The sequence below is a fragment of the Panicum virgatum genome, chromosome 9K (genome assembly GCF_016808335.1).
Source record: "Panicum virgatum strain AP13 chromosome 9K, P.virgatum_v5, whole genome shotgun sequence".
Taxonomy (NCBI): domain Eukaryota; kingdom Viridiplantae; phylum Streptophyta; class Magnoliopsida; order Poales; family Poaceae; genus Panicum; species Panicum virgatum.
In genome coordinates, this window is record NC_053144.1 from 57,499,248 (window position 1) to 57,523,438 (window position 24,191).

At 47.5% G+C, this 24,191-nt stretch overlaps 4 protein-coding genes across 5 annotated transcripts; all 4 read right to left on the minus strand.

Annotated features, from left to right (window-relative positions):
• Positions 1-670: 670 nt before the first annotated feature.
• On the minus strand, positions 671-4,609 carry LOC120652649 (anaphase-promoting complex subunit 11). 2 transcript variants are annotated; one of them, XR_005666631.1, is made up of 4 exons: positions 4,302-4,609; positions 3,843-4,222; positions 3,494-3,658; positions 671-1,217 (listed from the first exon to the last, which is right to left on the minus strand). XR_005666631.1 is itself a non-coding variant. In XM_039930526.1 (4 exons), exon 4 carries the CDS (start codon positions 1,207-1,209, stop codon positions 955-957), a length of 255 nt encoding a protein of 84 aa, XP_039786460.1. In that variant the 5' UTR covers positions 1,210-1,217; positions 3,526-3,658; positions 3,843-4,222; positions 4,302-4,446; the 3' UTR covers positions 671-954. The 2 variants fall into 2 exon arrangements, 1 of the variants encoding a protein (XP_039786460.1); XM_039930526.1 differs by having other exon boundaries at positions 3,526-3,658; positions 4,302-4,446.
• Positions 4,610-5,918: 1,309 nt separating this feature from the next.
• LOC120652647 lies at positions 5,919-7,138 on the minus strand. The gene is made up of 2 exons (XM_039930525.1): positions 6,671-7,138; positions 5,919-6,224 (listed from the first exon to the last, which is right to left on the minus strand). Coding segments are annotated over exons 1-2 (354 nt in total). The 5' UTR covers positions 7,024-7,138; the 3' UTR covers positions 5,919-6,223.
• A 5,011-nt stretch (positions 7,139-12,149) lies between these two features.
• Positions 12,150-15,948, minus strand: LOC120652650. Its single transcript, XM_039930527.1, has 4 exons — positions 15,645-15,948; positions 14,036-15,534; positions 12,674-13,469; positions 12,150-12,567 (listed from the first exon to the last, which is right to left on the minus strand). Exons 2-3 carry the CDS (start codon positions 15,530-15,532, stop codon positions 12,690-12,692), a joined length of 2,277 nt encoding a protein of 758 aa, XP_039786461.1. The 5' UTR covers positions 15,533-15,534; positions 15,645-15,948; the 3' UTR covers positions 12,150-12,567; positions 12,674-12,689.
• Positions 15,949-17,030: 1,082 nt separating this feature from the next.
• LOC120652651 (peroxisomal membrane protein 11-3-like) lies at positions 17,031-20,033 on the minus strand. The gene is made up of 3 exons (XM_039930528.1): positions 19,140-20,033; positions 18,361-18,857; positions 17,031-18,275 (listed from the first exon to the last, which is right to left on the minus strand). Exon 1 carries the CDS (start codon positions 19,881-19,883, stop codon positions 19,149-19,151), a length of 735 nt encoding a protein of 244 aa, XP_039786462.1. The 5' UTR covers positions 19,884-20,033; the 3' UTR covers positions 17,031-18,275; positions 18,361-18,857; positions 19,140-19,148.
• Positions 20,034-24,191: the final 4,158 nt, after the last annotated feature.

A 24,191-nucleotide genomic window follows, 5' to 3' on the forward strand; every position in this document is an offset into this window, starting at 1 on the left:
TGGTATCCCCAGGCTGACAGACGGAAACAGTAGTCACAACCCAAAGATTGCTGTCATTCACATACTACCAAACTGCTCCCTCCCAGACACACCTTGTTGGCACATTCACAAACACCAGGTTGCTTTTGTGCTAAGGCTCAAGCGCTCAACTAACCTGAACATATTTTTTGGAAGGCAACTGACCTGAATTTTGGAGCAGTGTCACAAGGGGGAGTCCGCAAAAGGAGCAATAATACAGGCAGCCCTAGTCCGAAAAGCATCAGCCACTTAGCATTCAAAGAAGTAGCGGCCACGAAATGGCAAGAGGGGTTGCCCTACCCAACCAAACAAACTGGGACAGCACAACACGATGCAGTGCAGCTACACGAAACAGATTCAGTTCGAAGGACCTTGAAAAGGTCAAGATCCAGTCTGGATGCCCCAGATCATCGGCACACAAACACAAGGCTTGCGGATACCACAAGTATTGAGTACTTTGGGCTATATTGAAAAGGGAGAACTAATATTCAAGACAAAATAGACAGATAGAAATTGTTCCTAAAATAGCATTTTCCCTATCAACTTAAACTGTGTGACAGCTTGCTCACTCTAGAAAAGGAAAACAATTCTGGGGCAGATTCTGCAAAGAAAAATCATACATTTACTTTCAGCTAACAAGAATTCAATCAACTGCATAGCTATGGCTGACACTTGGAATCCTTCAGAAGTCAAACAATAAGAACAGACAAATTTACGATAAAGTCAGGGATCATATACTATTACACTGTCACTTAAGCAGGTGCCTAGTTGTGGTTCAGTTGCTTCAATACAAAGTCAGAAGCATAGCATACACAGTGTCACTTAAGCAGGTGCTGACAATCAGGATTTCTACTTTTTCAGCAAACAATACAGCAATGTCCAATGAGAAACGAAAGCCACATGGTGATAATACAGCTCCAGATGTGTCATTGTGCCTTAGCCCTTAAACTGCCACTCTCTACGGCACATGGGGCAAAGGGGTGTAGATGTTTGAGAATTGACCCACTTCAGTATGCAGTGAAGATGATAAGCATGGTTGCAGGCGCCCCAGATCAGCGGGCAATCATCACCAGGGAACTTACAGTCAGGGCAGCAGCCGTCAAATGCCATCCTGCATATGCCACATGTTTCATCTTGTGCATCCCACGTCCAAGAAGCTACCGCATGCCACTGAAGAATCTTAACCTTCATTGCAGTACCTGGTGTGCAACAAGCAAGGCATAAGACTGCAGTGCCTATCACCTCAAAAGATATATAAAAACAAAAGGCCACAATACTCAAAGCAAATAGTGGTACGCTAATATCCAATTTCTAATAAAGCGGAGCCCAACTGTACAAGGGATGTTCAAGAAAACCTTCCACCGTCATCTTTAAATTCTAGGTGCCAAACATTTAACATGTTGGAAACATGCTACTCACACCTTTCAAAGTCTTGATCCTACCTGAGGACTGAAGTGCAAAAGAAATTCTATACATCTGTGACATTCTATAATATTTATCTTCTTGCAAGAACACTACAAAATGTTATCAAGTGAAGGATTGAGGATAAAATAGAGATGAGCTATTTCCATTTTTGTATTAAGGGAAGGACAGAAGGAGCTAAATATTCACGTCATCTAGGGGCCAAAATAATCCTTTCAAATGTCAAAAAATTTGGAATGGAAAAGGGATCAAGCAAGTCCACAACATCCTAAATACAACCCAATGCATAATCAATAGCGAAGCATTGATTTTTATTCTTTGATATCTATGTTGCCAAAATATAATCTTTTGTTCTATGTCTTATAAACAAATAAACATAATCAATACCCTCTAAATGAAATCATAATAAAGAATCATAGAAGTTTACCTCATTATTTAAATACTGAAATATGACGATTGAACCATTTTATTTTAACCATTTAAAAAATGGTAACCATCCCAGCAAAGCATAGTGACAGCTCAATAAACGAACAGAGCATGATGATGCTAAGAGAATTTCGTTAATCTACAAGGGAAAAGAGTTTTAACCACACATTGTTTTAACTCTAATTTTGCAATTGCTGTAGGAAGCTACAGCGGCATTATACCAGAAATCATGTGATTGGCTCACAAATCAGAACTTGTGTAAATCAAGAAACATGCTGCAAGCATTTCTGGTGTTAGCCGTGGGTGTTCAATTGATATGGCAGGGACGCACTTAGCGTTGGGTATGGGTGTTCAATTGAACTATATCCCCACCTCTAATCCCAAGTCGTATGGCATGACCTGAGATTGGCCGATCTTGTCAACACGACCAAACCAGAACCATGCATCAATAAATGAGCAAGTAAATGCCGAGGGACAGAAACTGGGATTTCATTGCCCACAGCAGGTAAGAGGTCTCCATGAATAACTCTAAAATGGAGGGAAAATCTACCCGAGAAAGCTAGGATTCCTTACAAACAAAAGAGATTGTGCAATCCCAGGTCTGGATGGATCGCCACTGTCCACACTAATCAAATGCTAGTAGAGGGAGGGGAAGGATGACGCGGCTAAGGCCATGTTTGTTTAAGCTTGAAATTTTAAAAAGCAGCTTGCAAAGGTTGAGGTTGCTTGGAATCCTAGATTGTGGGAGGATTGATTGTTCTTTTGCACTGCAATATCTGTAGTATCCCTCTGTTCTAGTGCTCATTTAATTTTATTTCAATTGTCAAACATTTAAACGTGGTCGCGTGTTCATCTTTTTTTTTCTAATGAATTGTATTTATTGTAATCTTAAACATATTGGTTCAACTTCAAAATGAATACTACGCATATCTCATAGTGCCTGGATGGTTTATAATTTGACTTAATATAGCTTCACTGTTCACATGGTGGCCACATATATACCAAATAAGGCGAGCAAAACTCGTAGAACATCCTATTATGAAATGTATCCCAATTGCCTTTATAGACCAGACCATCATCCATCTATTGTCTCACAAACAATGAGGTAAACCTAATTATTATCAGCAATTAGCCCAATGAGTAAAATAGATAATAATCAGCAAAAAAAAAAGATAATAATCAATCAAATGAACTGAAGACATTTGTTTGTTATCCTTTGACCAGCAAGCAAGTGTGGCTAACTGAACTTTCTGCTAATCTACCTTACGCTGCGTCAACAATTTCACTGTAAGACGTAAACTTTCTCTATTTAAAATCATGATAATCATTGGCTGTCAGTACAATCACGACACTAAATCCCATTCATATTTTTCAACTGAATCAAGAAAGCACTACATGACACTTCAACACAACAAGTTCAACAAACAAGTACGTACACGATGACAATCTATAGCAACTTTATATAGTAACAAACACACCCAAATTATATGATTAGAGACCACAAGGCAACAAATGAACATAATGCAGGCAAGGCAACAGATCAACAGAGCACATCCATTGCAAAATTAGAGCACAAGCATGTCAACAGATCGACAGATGAGGAAGGAGATGCGGTAAGATTCCTCACCTTGCGCGTCGACTGGGAGTGAGGCACCTCACCTCGACAGCGATGAAAAGGGAGGCAGTTGTTGTAGGGCTGCTGAACGGAGGTTGTGGAAGCCGGCAAGGGAGAGCGCAGGCTTCAGGGGCTCCTGTGGGAAGGGGCCGGCAGGAGTTTCGGCTTCAGGGGCGCCTGCAGGGCGGGCCCAGGATTTGGAGCACGGGTATTCAAAATTTGAAATGATAATTTTGACAGCCTAAATTATAGATTCATAAATTGATCCTAATTTGCATCACTGTCACTACCACATTGTCACAAATACACAAGCATTCGCAAATTGCAATCACAAATTTACAAAACATTGACAACTGCTCACCTCAGTAACTCAGTTGCTAACTCGCAGTGCGCCTGTGGTTATGGCGGAGAAGAGAAGGGAGAACGGGCGAATGCGCAGAGGGGAGAGGGATGGAGTCGATGCCGTAGGCCGCAATGCCCGCCGGCGGCGGAGCCCCTCCGGCGCTGGCGTTCGGCCGCCGCCGGCCGCTGGGGAGACCGCGGCAACCCTGCCCTGCGTAGCTGCGGGCGCACACGCTGTCCCCGTGGAGCGCCGCTGGGCCGCCCTCTGCTACCCCGCAAGCTCCGCCGCCGTGCTTGCCGCCGGCGGCCACCTAGGGTTCGGACTTCGAAACGAGGAAGTAGAGGGAGTGGGAGTCGGGCCCGGGCGTCGGAGAGTGTGGCCGACTTGGGGGCTCCTATCTATCACGCGGAAGATAGATAGGAGTTAAAACTTCCAGCCCATCAAGGCACATCTAAACCTTATCTTCTTCTTTCTCACCTTTTTTCTCTACCCTCGTCTTGGCTCCTCCTCCGGCTCCGGCGGCCGCCAGCGAGCCCGCGCGCGGGGGTGGCAGCGCGCGTGCGGCGCGATGGAGCAGGGCGGAGGCGGAGGCGGAGGCGGCAGCGCAGGGGAGCAGGGCGGAGGCGTGCGGCGCGGCGGCGCAGGGGAGCAGGGGCAGGCGGCGGCGCGCGGCACAGGGGAGCAGGCGGAGGCGGAGCGGCGGCGCAGGGGAGGGGCGGTGGCGGCGGGTAGGCAGAGGAGGCGGCGCAGGGGAGGGTGAATATCTGTCGCACGAATCTCAAAGTGGAAAGTGGGGAGGAAAAATCTTTCAAAAGATATAGGATTCCCGGGCCGACTTGGGGAAGCAGAGGAGCGTCCTGGCTTGGAGGGGCAAAATTGGGCCCTTATGTCATATGTGGGCTATCGGGTAAGGAGGGGAAGGTGGGCTAGTATGTTGTTTGGGCTGAATGAGAGATTGTGAGGCCTGTTATGTTGTGTTTTCTTTTTCGATTTTTTGTACATGCTACTATATACTATACCTACAAAACCTTTTGAATAAAATAATATATGTGATGTTGGGCCATATTCCTTTTTGCCTGCCTGGTCTAACACATATTGTACCTTCATAATACTGTATCCATACTTGATACTTTATGTAATTGCTCCAATTTGATGGACACACACACGTGCATCAGAAATTCAGAATTACATGGTGAGCTTTACATGGACAAACGCGCAACAGTTCGTGAGCTTCATCCGGCGAAGACCAAAAAGAAAAAAGAAAAAAAAAGGTCCTGGTTTCCCGCATCACGGCACGACCCCGGGAAAAATGGCCGGCGGACAGCTCACTGGAGACGTGCCCGGACGCGGGTTTCAGGACTACCCGGACGCTGAATTCGCGCCGCGCTCATCATGCACCGACCCCGAACACCTGCTGCTAGAAACCATGTGGGGAGGCCGTGGTGTGGTGCGGCGGGGGTTCCTTGCGTGTGTCCTCAGTACTCACCCAACTGACTTCAGATGGAGGTGCGGCGGGGGTTCCTTCGTCCACATAGTTGTCTCTTGTCTCGGCAGGTACACCGGGTTAAATTTAAACACATGGATTAGCGAGATTTAGCTGGAGAACTTTGAAAGGTGTAACATGATCGAGCGTCACCTCTGGAGTTCACAGAAGAAAATTAGCATACGAGTTCACCGACGAATCCGCAACATGCCCACTCCACTTGTGCTGGAGTCCGTATGATTATCCAGCAGCCTATGGCTCGAATCAAACACCAGCAGAGCCAGTAGGTGGGTCGTCTCCATTCAGAACACGGAAAAGAAAGCCACCCGGGGGCTTGCGAAATGTTTCTTTTCCTCCAACGATCCTGGCGGCCATGTCTCTATCGTAGGGTGCTGAAGAAAGCTGGGCCTTTCCTCATCCAGATAAATGCTTGAAAAGGCCGGCTGCGCAGCTTGCTAGTGCAGGTCCCTGGGATGGTATCTGCCTATCAGGAATTTTTTTTGAACGAACAAGCCTATCAGGAATAAAGGAAGCAGCAGCTGCAGCTTGCTGCTGATCTGTATTTTCCTGACCGGCGACCGAATTGCACATGAGCATGAGGGAGAGAATTATTAGAGAGTAGCACTAGTATCATGCAGAGGGTTTCCCTTTTCATGATTCAGTTCCTCTTCAAACATTCTTCAACAGATTAGGGGATAATTAGCAGGGCGGTAACAAGCAATCTCAGGAGAGTTCATATGGACTCTTCTTCCTATATAACCAGGGGCAGCATAAAAATTCCCTACACAATCTCATGAACAAATCTTCTTCGACATTTGGGAGCGAATTAGCAAAATACACCCCAACACCCCATGCTTCGCACTTCGTTTTGCAGCATCTTCCACCATCCCAATAGAATTCCACCGAGATCCCGGGCTCTGGAAAAAGAAGACAGAACATCACAGGCCATCACTTCATCAGATGAATGATCTGGTACTATATGGTTGCTTAAAAGAGAGGGGACCCTGGGAAAGGGTGACTTGTTGTGCTTGTGAGCTTCTAAATTTGCTAGAGATCTGTCCTGTGTACTAGTGAGTTCTCTCAACCACTTTAGGAAACAAGGATGTATGATGAGGCGCAAGGACAATGGCAATCAATCGTACCAACAGTCCATACAGACAGTGAAAAAAACGGAGGATTAAAACTTTCTGCAAGAACTGAACTCGATGAGCAGAATCCATTGCCCAGCGGAAGGGCAGGTCCCGTGATTCGGACCCAACCAACGCAATGCCGTTTCATGTCTGAAAATACTGAGGAGAAGAGCGGACGGGAGGACCCCGAGAAGCGGGGAAAAGGAGAAGGAAGAATAGGGCGCGATCCGTACCAGCCCTGGATGAGCTTGGAGCACTTGGCCTTGATCCAGCGGAACCCCCTGCGGAGCGATGCCTTGACCTTGCCCTCCACCGAGTAGGCCTTGTAGCTCGCCACCCGCCGCCGCCTCTTCATCTCCGGGTCGCTGAAGCACCACGCCGACCCCGCCCCGCCGCCGCTCCTGGCGGACGCCGGCAGCGGCGGCGGCGGCGACCTGGCGGGCGGCTTGACGACGATGTCGAGGCGGCGGTCGCCGTACGGCACCACCTCGTTGCGGTAGGGGCGGTCGAACTCCCCGGCAGCGGCGGGGGCCGGGGCCGGGGCCGCGTCGGGGCGGTACGCGCGGTCGTAGTCGGCGGCGGCCATCGCGAGGCGACGCGGGGCGGACCGCGTGGGAGTCTCGTCGCGGCGTGACGCTCGCGGGGTGGAGAGAGAGAGGGAGGGAGAGAAACGGCGCTGCCCGTTTTCCGTTTTGTTTTTTTCTCCATCGGCGCTGCTGATGTAGCAGTGGCTGCTGGGCTGGCGAGTTCCCAATTTATTTTTGTGTGTGTGTGTGTGGGTTTATTAAGCTTTGATTGATTAATGGGCTGAGGTGTTTTTACACCCGTCGGAGCTAATGATGTCTGAACTGGGGTTCCGAATCGTCTGTCACGTTTCGATCGAGGTAATGGCGAGGTCGTGCTAAACAAATGCCACTCTTAAATGAATGGTGTCGGTCCTAGGTTTTGACAGGTGAGTAATGCCGTAATGGTGAACCTGGCCTGCGATAAAGTGTACTCCCTCCATTCAGTTTTGATAGATATATTTCCATATGACACAATGACCAAGGACACCACAAGTGTGCTTATCAATCTAATAAATGTCACAGACTTTTTTGTTGGTCCTCCAATGTTTTAACTAGGAACTCCTTGTAACTAGTGCTATTTATTGCCAATACCCATGCTAATAGTAAATATAGCTATCATTTTTGAACATTTAAGTTTTTGAAATATAGCTATCAAAAGTGAATAGAGGGAGTAAGATTTTAACCCATCTTAGAGTTAACAACTTTATTAGATTGACGTAGGGGGGATTACAAAAACCATCCTAAATGTTTTTTTAGGATTTAAGAGTTCCTTGTAAGCCATTTTGTTGCGAGTGTCGCCTTGTTTGTGCCTTACAGATTGTGCTGCAAAAGATATTAGTGTACTTAATCGACTTATGCTGTTTTTAGTAGCTGAGAGTCGCCAACGCTGTTCTGATCAAGGTAGACACTTTTAGGGATGTAATGTTAATCTCAACACTTTTGGGGGATTCTAGGAAAATCGTAGAGAAAATCTTAAACTCTGCCGGACCGAGTTTTGTTATGACGTTATGGGCAACGGAGCTGGTACAAAGAATAATTACTATAGAAAACAAAGTCGAAACATGTTTATGACATACTAGCATAAGACCTGCAACGAGCTTACACTGCAAGGTGGGTTCGCTCCTTTCACCAAAATTCCAACCAGTAGAGATCGTGAATTGGTGAGGGCAGATCATGGAAGCAGAGCCAAAGGCACGTGAAAAAACGCTTCCTCGAGACAACTTAAGTGAGGCCCTTTCGGTCTTTCGCCCAACTCACGAGGTAAACGCACGCACCAAGCCTGCAAGCCGCAAACACATGCGAGAGTCGAGACTTGCAACGGCTAGGCAAGTGGCATCATGTCCTCATCGGAACGAATGGGCCCTTAACCTACTTTGGATGCACCAAACCGAACCTCCGCCGAACGAGTGCACCGACCCTGTATCCCCAAGAGCCGAGACGACGACGACTCTTTCCGAGCGCAGTGACCACCAGCTAACCGAGCAAAGATGTGACTCGAAAAAGAAAGCCCGAGGTTAACGACTCGGCCTCCACCCAGCGTAGCCCCGGAAAAAGCAGTGTCCCGCACTCCCGCTCTATAAAGCCTACCAGGCTACACCAAAGCTAGGCCTGCTAATGGGTTGAGTTGAAATGAGTTTTATATGGTGGGTTTTGAAATGGAGTGTGCTTGGATGAGTTAAAATTGATTGTATTAGTTAATGGGGTGGGTCGGGACGGGTTCTATATAAATGCGGGTTGAAATGGATACTTTTTACAAAATAGTATAACTATATATAAATGTGGGTCCCATGTGAGAGCTGGACTCTGAAATTAAAACCACGTGTTTATATCAGAAAATTTTATCGAAATTGACTGAATTTTTTTGGAGATGACTCAGTACGACTGGCAGCTATTTTGTGCAAAGCAGTGTGGCTAGAACTACCTGTGGGCCCCACATGAAGAGCTGGACCCTGTAATTAAAATCTCGCGTTCACACTATAAAATTTTATCGAAATTGACTGAAATTTGTTGGAGATGACTCAGTACGACTGGCAGCTACTCTGTGCAAAGTAGCGTGGCTAGAATTACACGTGGGCTCCACATCAAGAGCCGGACACTGAATTAAAATCTCGCGTTCACACTATAAAATTTTATAGAAATTGACTGAAATTTTTAGAGATGAGTCAATATGACTCACAGATACTCTGTGCAAAGTAGTGTAGCTAGACATATATGTGGTCCCCACATTAAGTGTAGAACCACTAAATTCCTCTGCATAGTAGAACCCATGGTTTTTTATGGGTTACCTGTTTATAATGGGGCGGGTTGGTTAGAGTTGAGAAATTAACTAATTGGGTTGAGTGGGGTTGAATATCTAAATATGTTAATTTTGGGTGGGGTTGAGTATGGTGCGGGTTCCAACCCATTAGCAGAGGTAAGCTGTAAGCAAAGCAGGAGCAGAGGCTTACTCCTGCCGACCACGGATCGCCCCAGGAAACTTAACGCCGCCGAGGGAGCACAAGACCAAAGCATTTTTTTTTGAAGAAACAAATCATTTTTTCGAACGGTAACGGATGATGATTCCAGCGATCTTTTCACAATCTAACATACCTTTCAAATAAAAGTTCAGTTCTTTTTAAATACAATTCTTAGATTATCCAAACTAAATTTAACACTTTTTTTCGGAATGAACGGAGTGATAAGATAAAGGTCTCTTCACAATTTAACATAATCGTTATATATTTTAAATTTAATTTTATATAAGATAAGAGCTTGGTTCTTTTGAGCCCGGACCCCTTTTAAAATCCTCTACCACCTAGCTTAACCGCGAGCTCCCGTCCAGGCAGCAACGGCGTGGTTAGGGGGCGGATGATGGAAAGCAGCATCGGCGGCGGCCATTGATTTATCGCCGCCTCAGCATCAACATCAAGCATCGGCAGGCAATCACGCGCCAGTGCTTCGCCAGGACAAAATCCAGCTCCTTCCTCTTTCCGTCGCACGGTGACGGTGCATTACGGTGACGGAATTAGCCGGATCGCTAATGCGAACGAGAAAGCGCTCTCTGTCCTCGCTGAGCAGCGCACGCGCATCGTATTCTTTTCCTTTCTCGCCTCTGGGCAGAGCGGACGGGACCTGTCCCTGGCCCTTGGCGGCGTGCCGCTTTCCGCAGCTTTGCGTACGTCTGGCACTAGAGGCGAGGCGAGCCAAGTACAGAGGGGTGCAGCTATCTACCTATTCACTTCAGCGGTCAACAATGGTGAACAGTCGCCGGAAGCGCCGGATGCGCATTTCTGGCTGGCCTTTCCCATTGTCTTCTGTTTCGCCGCGCGCAAGAAAAGTACTGCATGCTTCGAACGAGAATTTTCCTTCATGAAATCCTACACGAACTGGACTGACATTGGAGGATTTTGCGAAAGGTCAGCTGACTTCGATGAGGTTCCTGTGCTCCGAGAATGTCCTTCATTAGCACGATGCAAGAAGGTGATGCTAATACTCCTATATGTTACAGGAAAGGAGCTGATTAACTGGTATACATCAGGTCAGGCCTGGAATCTGTGTGGCTGGTTTGTTGGAACAGGTCTCCCCACTTTGACCATCAGGAGAGCCAGATCGGCGATCGCCACCAAATCCACCGGCTCGGGTCCTCGAGAGACTCGATCACCAGTTAATGAGGGGTTGGTATCAGTACTGTACTAGATCAGGCAGGGGAAGGGTGGGATCCTTCCCTGTGCCCGGCCCTTGTGGCTGTGGAGGGTGTGACCTGGCCGAATACCGTTCCGTCCTCGCGGAGTTCGCACGTTGTCTCGGTGTTTACATGTGCGTCCCCGCCGGCCGCCGTGCGAACTTCTGAATACTGATAAACATGGAGATGAGATGATAGGAGCATGTGGGTCCGAATCCCACCGGCAAATTGTGTCACGACGGACTCTCACAGTTGTAACCGCGGCCATCCGGGACTACCACCATTCGGATTTTGAACGTGTTCGTCGTAAGAATCCCTCCCATCTTTTTTTTATAAAGGTGTTCATAAGATAGTAAACACCTCTCTAGCTTAGTAACTACTATCAACTCTGTTTCATTAAGCTGCAAAACTGCTTAAGGTTAAGGGCATTATTATCTGTGCCGATCCGATTGGCAATTCTCCACTCTGTTCGCTACATCCAGCCAACAGTATTTTTCGCTCACACCAAACTAGCATCAGCCAGCAGCCACCAGCATTTTTCTCTCACAACAAATCAGCACCAACCACCAGCCACAGCACAACAAACAGAGTGGAAATGAGTACTCCTTTGGCCTAGCACATGGCGCAAGATCAAATTAAAAGGCAGTCGCTTCGGTCTACGTGGTGAAATTTCAGCCGGGAGCAAAAAAGGCTGGAGCGACAGGACATGCTCAAAGCGGGCCTTCAACTTCAGGTACCTAATTTGGCAGTAGCCGTGAAGGGCACTGCAGATCCACGAGGCAGCCATGCCCTCAAACACCTACTACCACTCTACCATGAGCAAATCGCCAATTCACCATCCTTACTGATGACAGTTTAGTTGCCAGCTGGGGCTATAGATCTCTTCCATCTGATCTCTTCCCGCTGCTTATGCTTCAAAAATATTTGGACCACGAAGCTATTCACACATCCAGATAAACTAGACACAACTCCACAAAGCATATAAGCATGCATACGGAGGCATACTACTTTTAGGCAAGCAAAACAAATGGCGGCCGTGCACGAGGAACAAAAAAAGAAACATAGAAGAAAGAAACACGACCGACGGGAGATGCTGAAGGTGAAGTATGAGTCAATGCTGATGCTCGAATGCCAAATGAAGGGGCAAAGCAAACTTGAGCCAATATGAAACAACAACCACTCACCTACGTAAGTCCACAAAACATTTTACTGACGCTTGACAGCGAGATACTTAAGGAAAAGCCAAGAAGCCAAGAGCTCGTATACCGACAAAAATTGTTAATGGCTTTTCTCGGTTGATCCACCATGCCCTCCAGATAGAATAATGAGCCAAAATAAACCAGCATTGACAGAACAGAAAGCTAGTACCTGGGAGAGGCAAAGATTTCTGAATAATGCTTACCACCACGTCTCACATGATTAGTACGGAAGATGGAAGGCTGGGAGGCACAGCTAGCAGCCTTTTTAATGGACAAAAAGAACATCTCCTCAGAGAAAGAATGATCAGCCTAATGAAAATTGTGTCCCCACAATGTTACAGTGTATAAATATGAAGTTATCCAGACATTCAGAAATGCCTTTGTTTCTCTGTGATCTTTCAATGATTTGTTTGATGCCCGAATGAATGAGAATGGCAATAACAACAAAAAATACCTAAATTTAAACAAAGGATTTGAGAAAAAGCATGTATGTTATGTCATTGACCACATCTCCCACAAATGAACCGAACCACATTCACCAGCCATTTTCAATGAGGAAATGCCTGTCACAAATGACAGCATGAATGAAAATCCAGGGAGGGTGTTAATGTGAGGTAACAGGGTACGCGCTTGCTATGTTCAATTCCACAAGCCATTAAAATGGCACATGTTGCTCCCTTAGTAAGCTTCAGACGGAAATGCTTCTGAAAAAAAAAGTATATATCAGTTCCAGTAAGACTTTTTCCGAAGACTAAACTAAAGATACCACTTGTGTAACTAGCACAATTTTCCAAGGAAAAAATACTTTACCTAACAAGGGATTCTACTACACATTCCTAAGGTTGCTTTTGACACCTTCCAATTGCTGAAAATCATCCCCATCAAGGGACATGCATGGAGCAAAATTGCTGTGAGCTTGAACAAATGGAAGTCCATTGTGATGGTTCTGAATGCCATCAGGCAGACTGTGTGATGTGTTTGCTTCTGATGAAGAAGGGAAGTTACGACGATTTGGTTCAGTTCTTGGTACCCCACCACTGTGCTGTGCAACATTATGGTATGTGTCTTGTCTGCTAGGCTGTCTTGGTCTAGTTAGCAAAATCCGAATATAACGATGTATTTGACGCCTTCCTGAAAGGGTTGCACGCCTTCCAGTTGGAGTTGATACGCTATCAGTTGAAACTTGTGATTCAGCAGGATGGGTGTCCCCAGGAAAATCTCTTGGGGATAGATTTAGATCAATCCCTTGAAAAGAACGACGAGGGTTGATTGATGGCGATCTCTCGAATGTGCCACTTGGTGCAGCCGGTCCAAAACTTACAGAACTACTATCAACCTGAGTTCTGTAATTTTGTCTTTCATTAGCCACTGTGCGCTGAATTCCAGTATAGGACGGTCCCTCGTCACCAAGTCTACATCCTCCACAGTACCAATTTCCTTCAGGCACTTCCCTTCCCAAGCCAACACAATAAGTATGCGCTGAGGAATCACAAATATCGCATAGTAGCATGAGACTATCATCGACACCTCGATTGCACTCTATACACACCACGTTCTCATATGGGTCCAACCAGCGCCTTATTTCTTCTTCAGTGGGCTGATAAACCTGTGTGACAAGCAAGAAGATAAACATATAACAACCCTAAAAAGATACAAAGTTTGAGACTTGATAATCAGAGGACCAACTGACAATAGATGACTAGTCAGAACTCAAGATGTTACAATAGAAATACAGAAAATTACAGCACTACTTATAAAAATGTACCCTTATGTATATTCACAACCTTAGTTCCTTCTAGATTGGAGTTTTTCTTTTTGAAAAATACTTTATTATAAGCACAACAGTTGCGAAATCCTTTTATTGGCATTGTATGGAATTAATACAAGGTAGAACACATTGCCTACTCTTAATAATGACTTTTGTTTGTCAAACTTATCTCCTTTACATTGTGCTGGACTACTGGTGAACAGATACAACATGCATATGCAAGTTGCCAATGAAATAAGCAGTATAAATTGGTTACGGTCTTCTAAATAAAAATATCTAACCCAAAAGGCAGTAAACATATTCATGAATTTTATTTTGAATTGATCATTCATCTAAAAGAGTAAGAGTATTAAGTAAGAAAACTTATCATATCTGAAATTATGTAAAAGTAAACAAAACCGTACCTGGTCACGCTCTTCAACCTTGATTACAGACTTTCTCACTCCAAGACCAAGATCTACCTTTGATGACTTGGTGATCGTAGTAAACCGCTGCTTACACAACGGGCACCTTGACTCAACTCTGGACCATTCCATGATGCACGCAAAGCAAAAGTAGTGCGAACAACAATTGAGGACGCCCTGCACAGTAGCTCTCTGCTCCTCTGAGAGGCAGATCCCGCATATTGGATTCCCAGCCTCCTCTGGTTCCTGTTTCTCCTTTCCCTTGCCTTCTCCTTGCCTTGTAATACAAATCCTTCTGATTGAAGCAGGGAGCATTGGCACAGGCTTTGGAAGCTCAGGCTCCTTCAAATCCTCCAATTCCTTATCTGATACAACAAATTCAGAATCAGAGGATGACTCAGACCCAGATATCCTCTTCTTCCTTCCCTTTCTAACTGAAATCTGCTCAACCACCTGTGTCTCAACAATGTTAGGCTCCTCATCAGATGTTGCAAATTCGAAGTCTGACGTGTCTGACTCAAGGTTTGGCCATGTCTCTTCCTCAACCGGGGATACTTCAGGGTCCACTTGTGCCTCCCTCCCATTCCTTGTCCTGGCCTTCTTCCTGGGGTGTTCATCCTCTACAATGAAGTCGTCATCATCTTCGTCATTGTCCTCGTATTCATCAATTACTGAACGCTTTCTCCTCCGTCTAACGGGCGCGGACTTCTTCGCTTTAGCCGAAGCCGATTTCCCCCCAGAAACCTTAGATCCCTTAGTTTTCTTCTTCTTCTTCTTCTTCTTCTTCTTCTTCTTCAGCGTTCGCCGCTTTGAAGCAGACTTTCGCTCCGCCGGATTCTTAACAGTTACCTTTCTGGCACGGATAGCAGCCAGTTCCTCTTCATCCTCATCTTGGTATTCATCCTCATCGTCATCATCCACTTCAGGATCGAAATCGATGTCCTCATCTAACTCCTCCTCCTCCTCGTCCAACTCAGGGTCAAAGTCCATATCCTCATCGTCCAAGGGCCTCCGCTGATGAGATCGCTTCGCTGCAGTAGACGGCTTCACGTTTCGGTTTCGGCCGCCACATTTTACAAGGCTCTTTGGCCGCGGAGGCGCCTCTTCCTCCTCATCGAGCTCATCATGGTACTCCTCCACTTCCTCTTCTTCCTCAATCTCCTCCTCGTAGTCCTCATCCTCCTCGTACTTCCGGCGCCGAGATCGCCCAGCAGCCGGATCCACCTTCCCCTTCCGCCCGCGGTCGCTGGCCTTCACCGGTCGCTTCGGCCGCGGCGTCTCGATCTCCTCTTCCTCATCATCATCTTCCTCCTCCTGGTATTCCGCGTCAGAACCCTCCCCCTCCTCCCCGGCGCTTGAGGCGGAGAGCTCTTCCGCGTAATCCTCTTCCTCCTCCAACACATACTCCTCCTCGTCGTCGCCCTCCCCGTCCAGCCAGCGCCGCCGACTAACGCCGTTCTCCCGCCTCGCCGGCGGCGGCCCCTCTCCCGTCCCCATGCCTGCACACCAAATCCAGTAAATCAGAACTCAATCGCCCCCGAGCCAAACCCAAATCGACGGATCCCGACCCGAGACTCGCCGAATTTCGCCCAAATCAGCAGGAACTTGCCTTTTCGCGTGAGAATTGACGCGAAACAGTGGGCGACAAAAGGCGGAGCCGCGGGGGCACCAGGCGCTCGCTGTTCACACCCCGGTAGCCCCCAAAATTCTCCCGAAATCTCTGTAGCGGCGGGCTTGAATCGGCTCGTGCCCGCGCGAGGTCAGCGAAGGCAGCGGCGCAGCGAGCTGAATCGGGAAGTGAGCGAGGAAGGGAAACGGAAGGGGGGAACGGGGGGAGGGAGGGAGGGCAGGCCGCGGATGGGGGCCGGGTGGAGGCTACGAGGGGTTGGGGGGGAGGGGAAGCATCGCCGCGTCGCGTACGGGTGCGGTGCGGACGCGGTGGTTTTATCGCCTCGCCCTCCCCTCCTCCCTCACGAGACGAAGCGCGTAGGAGTACTCGCGTGGGGGGTGGGGGGTGCGGTGCGGTCACCGCGGTGGGGCCGTGGGGGTGGCCGGTGGCGGTAGCTGGCCGTTGGGTTGGACCGTTTGGAGTTGGACTCGCGGCCCGCCTCGCCGTGGTATTCCCAACCGTTTCTCGCATATTGTTTTTGCTTTTGGCCACTGGGCGATTCCAATGCGCGCGCCGCTGGGTGCCTGGGTGGGGTGGGTGAGTTCGGCCGCGCGGCGGAACCAGTCGGCCCGGATGCCCAGTGGCGTGCCATGGTGGTGTGGCTTACGTGTCCGTGACTCGAGGGAGGTTTGATGTGGAGGGAAGGGAAAGGGGAATTTGCCGTCTCCTCACGGTGGCCCGCGGAGGCTGTTTGACGGCACCCGGGTTTTGCTCTTTTCAGGGGGTCGGCCAGTCGGCCGCTCGTGCCGGAAATGGACACCACACACCGGCCTGGGCCCCGAGCAGCTTTCCTGTGTTCTCCCTGCTTTAACCCAACGTAAAGCAACTGATGTTCCGATGGGGCGAGCCACAGATAAGTTCAGATAGCAAGCAAGCAGAGCATAGCCTCTCTGTTTCAGTATAATTCCCGTTCGATCTCTCAACCAGATCCAGGACTGAAAAACAAAACGATTATAGGCTTTTCACTGCCATGTGAGCTGCAGATGACATGTTTATGATATCATCCGTCTTCCATGAGTAGTTATGACAGTTCAACAGAGCATTTGAAGCTCCGATCGACTTGTTGGGACCCATATCTCAGCTTAAAAGGTCAACAACTAATTTGAGGGGCTCCAAGAATCCAAGATTGTGGTAAGGGTCCAAGGAAAAAGGAATTGTACAAAGATGGAAGCGTTTGATTATCAGTACCACAAAATGGGCATATTTGGTCATAGAATAGCACATGTCAACACCATATGGCAGGCAGGCAAGCAGCAGCCCCCCCGGCCCCCCCCCCCCCAAAAAAAAAAAAGATCTCTAACTGATATCTTTTGTAGCATGTAACTGTGCTATAAGAGGAACAAATAAGTTCCTCTAACATTTAGAAATGGTATCTATGAGGAGTAAATGAGTTCCTTCTCTAGTTAAAACTGATACAGCAGCTCATAATCTCAATCCCAACTGCAATCCAACTTGTGACCAGGACATATAACTGCGGCAATGATTTGTCAAATGTATCATTATGCACCTGGACATCTCTAGATAGGTACAACAGCACAGGCAAATTAATCCTCCTATAGCTCATCTATATAAGCAGCACATAATTAATTCATGTGTTATATGGCAAAACAGTAAATACAAAGCATTATTAAGTTTCCAAGCTTATGCAGCTGTAGTAATGGGCATGTTTAAATCGTCAGAACATTGAAGCCATAATGAGTCCCCTACACTCTCATCAATAAAAGCAGATATACAAAAAAAATCCTTGTCTTATTTGGAAAATAGTAGACACAAATCAAATTCAACAAAAATAGTAATATGTTCATTGCTAATTAAAGCTTTTAATTGCTGCAATCCTCTTTATTTGTCTCATTTATTAATTATTTGGCTTGATGTTGTAAAAAAGGATTATTTGGTTTGCATTAAGGCTTAAACAATATGTTAATACAAATCACACCCAAAATGTAACAGCATAACCAAGGATAGCCTTAAGTTGAACTTAGCTTGCTCGAAAGGAAACATCCTTAGCTGACCTTACTCAAAAAGAATGCACATATAAGGATATAGATTTTTCATATCAAACGTGGCTGCATCATTGCCTAACTAAACATGGTAAACCTTGTTACCGTATGGCAGAACCTTGAAGCACTTAAGGCTCCCTAGTCACTACCACAGCAACATTGTTTAAGTCCCTATCTGCAGATCATCTTAACAGAAGAGTCAAAATTGAGCGAATTCCATGGTGCAGCACAATATTAGATTCTCATGTCATGCTATTGCCAGCGAGGCAACCGCAGCACTTATGGCATTACATGAATCAATGGTTAATGAATAAGAAGAGAGATATTACGCTATGCGCATCTGTTACTTGAACCTTTGTCTTTATCAATATTAAAGACAAAGTCACGTTGCATTTTGGAGGCAATGAAAATTTTCTACAGTACATTGAGTTGTTACAATTAGACAGCTCAGGAGTCAGGAAGTTCTATTTGGCTCTGAGATATAGAAATGCAGATACTCACCTTTCTTTCCAGGTAGATTGAATTAGGCCAACGTGTAGAGCATTATAAATGAAATATAATTTGTGTTTGCCTGCAAAATAAGAGCCAATAACTGAATGACATCTCGATGTACTGTCATAGGTTAAGTATTCGACATTCCTTCATCCCTTTTATACCTCATTTATGCTTCGGAACATGAGCATTCTGTTTCAGAATCAGTGTGTTAGGCCTTCTCACACTAGCTCCAGAGTGTTGGCATCCAATTTGGCCACTGTTGTTTTGGGCTTTGGTATTAGTAACACAACGCGCGCGCGCGCGCACACACACACACACACACAACAACAACAACAACAACAACAACAACAACAACATAGCCTTTTTTCCCAAGCAAGTTGGGGTAGGCTAAAGATGAAACCCGAAAGAAATAAGTTCAAGGTTCAGGGAAAGTCTATGCATGTCTTTGATATGTGCATTTTTCCCTTTTGCGCATGAAAGGCATACTACAATGGCTAATTCGATATGTTGGGAACAAACATAAATCTTTGTGCTGCAAGTTAATCTGACATTGAGATCTCTTCCCTGACAGACAGCTCAAGGTTTCAGCAGCGCGGCTGCACCTCAACCTCAATGCTTCTGATTTGGGAACTATGAAGCTAACTTGTAAGCTAGTAATCTGCAGATGGAGAAAAGCAAAGCTCACCTTATCTGAAATAACTCATGGGCAGCAGCCACACATATAATAAGCACAAGCCAGAAATTGAATGATCACGGGCTTTAAAAACTGAAATTCTGAGGTCCAACCAAATGAACCGGCATGAACTTCATTCATTCATCAGAGCACAGAGCATCAATATCAGTTTTGGGAGCACCCAGATTCTGGAAAGCAGCCCTTAGTGGTCGCTCCTCATCAGAGCTTTATTTCATCATCATATAATGAGCTATCTATAACATATACCTTCAGGACTCAACAGGAATTCCAGTTCTTGTGCGTGCTGATCAACGCCGAGAGCAGGCCTGCGGATGCCATCAGCGTGGAGCTCCCGAGCAAACCCTTCCCGTCGGTGACGTCTCCGAGCGCCATGACCGCGTCCGCCACGTCCTGCACCACCGACATCCGCTTCAGCAGCAGCTTACCCCGCATCGTCCTCACGGCCTCGCTCTCCTCCCCGCAGCCGTCGGCGAGGCGCTTCTTGACGGACGATTCGATCCTCGCCACCTCTTCCAGCTTAATCGCGATGGAGCCGACGTAGCCCAGCAGCTCGGCCCAGGCGCTGAGGCGCTGGAGGCGCGGGAGGAGGTGCGCGGGCAGGAGCCCAGCCTTGGCGAGCCAGACGAACTGCTCGAGGAAGTAGTAGACGCCCTCGCCGCCGCAGGCGAGGATGGCGAGGGCCGGGGGCGGGTACGGGTGGGCGCGGAGGGCGTTGAGGGACTGCACGAACTTGCCGAGGCGGAAGGCCTTGCGGCTGAGCCCAACGCTGGACTCGAAGGACTTGAGGCGGGCGGCGGCGGCGGGCGGCAGCGGCGGGCCCGCGGCGAGCGCGAGGCGCGCGGAGTAGCGGGAGATCTTGAGGAACTTGTCGACGCCGTCGCGGCGGGCGAGGTAGGCCTCGAGGTGGGCAAGGAAGTCGCGGGACGGAGGGCGCGCGGGCGCGGGCGCGGGCTTGCTGGACTCGGACTCGGAGGATGAGGATGAGGCCATGGCGGCGGCCGGACGTTAGCGGTGGCGTGGGTGCGGGGCGACGCCGGCGCGGGGTCGTCAACAGAGTTGGCGGCGGGATTGCGTGTTTGATGCGTGCGGGACGGGAGGGAGTCGTGGAGGGGATTGGGGATCTCGTCCCGGTTCGAATCGATTGACCGGGGCAGGACGACGACGAATCATTGGACTGACGGAGCGGGACCACATGTCAGCGGAAAAGCTTGAACCTGTGATGAGGAGGAGAAAAACGAGAGAATCTTATCAAACGAGAATCTTACATGCATAAAATATTAAATTTAGACGAAATAAATAATTAATTGTATAGTTTGCTGGTAAATTAAGAGACGAATCTAATGAACCTAATTAAATCATAATTAGACACTTAATTGCTATAGTAACTATACGCTAATTACATATTAATTAAACTCATTAAATTCGTAATCATAATTAGACACTTAATTGCTATAGTAACTATACGCTAATTACATATTAATTAAACTCATTAAATTCGTCTCGTAGTTTAAAAATGAGTTCTGTAATTAATTTTATAATTAGTCTATATTTAGTACTTAAAATGTGAAAAGATTTTATTTTAAAAATTTTACACCCCGCAAGTAAACGAGACTAAAGTTTTAGGACCACCTGCAATTTAAGCTGGTGAACGGTGTATCCCAAGTACTTACCTGCTTCTTCTTGGTTTTTTTTTGAACTCAAGTACTACCTGCTTCAAAACAACATGAGCTGGACCCTGGGCCCTGTTCGGATGAGCTGAAAAGCTCTGATTGGGCTGGGAATCGCTTGTCTGGTGGCTGCTATGAATAGTACCAGCTGATATTCACTGTTCGTGCTGGTGAGGAAGGAAAATTGAAGACAAGCGTCTTATCCCCCAGCCATTCGGCTCCACCTCCACCTGGCAAACCGAACGGCTGCCCGGCCAGTGTTTTTTTTATCTCATCCGAACGGGCTCCTGGAGTCTCGACGGCGGCATGAGCTGTGTACCCGAGCAAGCTCCCAACCGCCCCACCGAAGGGATACCACAAGCGTGGGGCGGAGCTTGGGGTCCCACTTCCCAGGTCAATTGGCGGGTGGCGGCACAAAGAGCTGCTAGAATCCATAGATCCGGAGCACTCGGACGTGGCCGAGCATGCTGAGTCCATTCACACCTTATTCGCTGCAACCAGCCAACAGTATTTTTTTCTAACACTAAATTAGCACCAACTAGCAGCCACCAGCCAGCCAACAATATTTTTTTCTCACAATAAATCAGCACCGGCCACCAACGACAGCACAGCGAACAGAGCCGTCAAGCAGAAGTTCGCTGGAGTTCTATGGAGTAAGGGCCTCCAATCTTTTCCAAGCATTGGGCACGAGGCAGGCATATCGAAGAACAAGAGGACAGCGTGGTTTCATTGCACCGAACTGCAACACTCGCGCTCGAAAGTTCAGGATCTCCTTCGCTTTCGAGACGACTCGTGTGTGCACGCTTCTCTATGTGTGCCCCGGAGGCCCGGACTACTCGTCTACCTGCCTGCACTTTTCACTTCCTGAGCGCACATCAATGAGAAACAGCTGTGTTTAGTTCTCCCAACTTCTCCAAATTTTTTAAATTTTCCATCACATCGAAATCACATCGAAACATTAAATATAGCAAATGACTCATGCATGAAGTACTAAATGTAGGTAAATAAAAAAACTAATTGCATAGTTTTGATGTACGTTACGAGACAAATCTTTTAAGCCTAGTTAGCATATGGTAGGACAATATTTACCACATACAAACAAAAAATACTACAATACTTTTCGCAAACACTTTTCGCATCATTTTTGCAACTAAACACAGCCATGGGCTGTTTGTGCAGAAAAGGTAGTCTATTATTTGGGTCAAACTTTAGGCCCGCCCGTGATCAAGGGGGGCTCATTTACCTGATTCTGACAATTCTTCAGCCCACCTCATCTTTCAGCCCAAATTGCCGAACACGGCCATTTGCTTGGCGGTCGCGAAATAAGCCAACGGCCGATTTTTTTTCAGAATCTTCAGCACCAGCGTATTCGTGCATCTGATCCATCGGCCGCAATCATGTCTCCTCCTCCACTACCATGTCAAGAAGCACAGCACGCCTCGGAAAGTCAAATATCGGACGGCCATCATATCGCCAAAAACCATGTGTAAAATAAAATCATGTGGAGTATTTCTCTAGCGACTCATTGCTGAATCGGAAAAAAGCCTCGCCTTCAGGCTTCCAGGCTTCGAGAGTGAGCTGGACGTCATTTCCGCCATCCTGCGCAATGATGGCGTCGTCCACTGATTCTTGCATCGAGCAATGAAGCTCTCGATGGAGGATTAGGTAGCATGGTCATGTTTAATTTTGCATTAGCAAGATAACACCGTTCATCATAGCATGGAGCAATCAGTGAAGTAATCTATCGGAGAACACTTTGCGCTGCATATTTCATTTAGTTTCCCCTGCTTTTGGGATGCATATACCATATCAGTAGACCGGAAAAGGAGACGCAGGCAGCTCCCGCAATGATTCCATTGTGTTACTATGTCTTGGGGAAAGATGCTCCTAGCATCAGTTAGTAGGCAATACAGCATTCATGCATGATTATAGTTTATCCCGAAATGTTTATACTTGAATGAAAAGATTTTTTTTCTATCTATAAAGAAATGAAAAGGGAGCGACTTTAGCGGTCAATCATTTGCCCTTTTTTCCGAATACATGAACTCAGCTAGATTTTGAATCTCTAACTTATCAAAGAACACATGCAGTGGCAAGCGCAGAGGCTGATTCCTCAATGAATTACGCAGAGGCTGGGATGGCATGAGGAAGGTTTGGGGTGCTGAAACAATGGCAAACCTCTACGGACGCAAGAATGCAGTGTCGGCGAAAACATGCTGATGGTTCCACAGCCATTTCTGAAGTCGTGGTACCAGAGAGTCCCCCTGAATTACTAGTAAAATTCTCGCTCGGCGACAGCACATCGCTGCTGCGTCTTTGGAGCCGCTTTTGCAGTGAACTGTGCGTGAGTTGTCCGGCTTTGCGATGCAATTGGATAATCACATGCCGAGCTGCCACAGTCTCATCCTCCTCCTCCTTTACGGTGCGAGGCAGGCATGCATGGTGCCCCCAAAGGCTCAGCGCCTACCTGGCTCTCTTGATTGCACGGCAGAAATGTTCCATGGGTCAGGGCACAAGGCAGCTAGAGAGGCCGACCCCCGGCCGCTCATCGTGTCAGTCTGTCAGATTGGGGAGGGGAAAGCGATCAAAGATATTGGCATTCGTTCCTTTTCAGTGTTGTTTGAGCCCTGCGTCATGTGCTTCTGAGACGAAGCCAGCTCCACTAACAGCAAAAAGGAGGCACCTTTGGACCATCTCATTTTTCCCCTTTCGATTTCATGGTTTTTCTGTTTCTTTTTCCCTCTGATGATGAAAAACATGGGGAGAAATCAACGAGACAAACGAGTGTCAGAGACTCAGAGTTAGTTACGATGCCAACCAGGCAATGCGCAGACGATCACCCCCTCACCAACAAACTTGGGGGCACAAAACGAGACCTCATCTTCCTCCGGCTTGCTGAAAATCCCCAAGAATTGAAGCAACGAGCTTGGAATGGATACAGCACAGCCGGTTCTGTCAGTAGGAAACGCACTGCAGAGGCCAGTCAGCCAGTGCGATCGCCATTGCAGGCGCAGAGCAACCACAAATCTGCAGGACCACGTCTTTCTTTAGCGAGGCAGATCACAGCATCAAATTTGCAAGTTGGCCTGCAGGGAAAAAGGAGCAGGGCCGTACCGGCCCGCACAAGGGGAGGAGGAAGAGCGAGCCTGACTAATCAACAGTGGCGAGCGGATCCACTGAGCAGTAGAAATTTCTATTCTGGACTGTTGCGCGCGGACCAAGCGTGGCAATTATTCAGTCGGGTTCGACTCGGTCGTAGCGCCGGCGATGATTGCGTCTCCGGCCACCGCATGATTCGTACCCTCGGCCTGACGCAGGATTGCAGTTGCAGCTAGAGCTAGCCGTGCTGCGAGCCTTGGCGTAGGCTTTCGACGCTGGATTGCAGTTGCAGCTGGGTTGAGTCCGCTTTGTCTCTCGTACCGAGATCCTCTGAACTCTGAAGAGCTGTGTGACCTGGCTAGAGGTTCTAGCCAAACTGTAAAGCCATGTCCTGTCAGAAACCTCTTTTGCTCTGAAGCTGTGGCTGTAGCACCTGGGGGTGATGAAGTGACTCGGAAGGAAACTACGTACTATGTTCTTGGATTGGATGTGCAGTGTTGGACTTCATATTTTCTCTGACGCGATGTTGCAG

What these genes read in the sequence shown, in the direction of transcription:
- LOC120652649 (XM_039930526.1), bottom strand. Translation starts at nt 1,209, where the DNA reads ATGAAGGTTAAGATTCTTCAGTGGCATGCGGTAGCTTCTTGGACGTGG.
- LOC120652647 (XM_039930525.1), bottom strand. Translation starts at nt 7,023, where the DNA reads ATGGCCGCCGCCGACTACGACCGCGCGTACCGCCCCGACGCGGCCCCG.
- LOC120652650 (XM_039930527.1), bottom strand. Translation starts at nt 15,532, where the DNA reads ATGGGGACGGGAGAGGGGCCGCCGCCGGCGAGGCGGGAGAACGGCGTT. An exon ending in AGGTTGAAGAGCGTGACCAG is followed by an intron (nt 13,470 to 14,035) that starts GTACGGTTTTGT and finishes CTTGTCACACAG; the next exon opens with GTTTATCAGCCCACTGAAGA.
- LOC120652651 (XM_039930528.1), bottom strand. Translation starts at nt 19,883, where the DNA reads ATGGCCTCATCCTCATCCTCCGAGTCCGAGTCCAGCAAGCCCGCGCCC.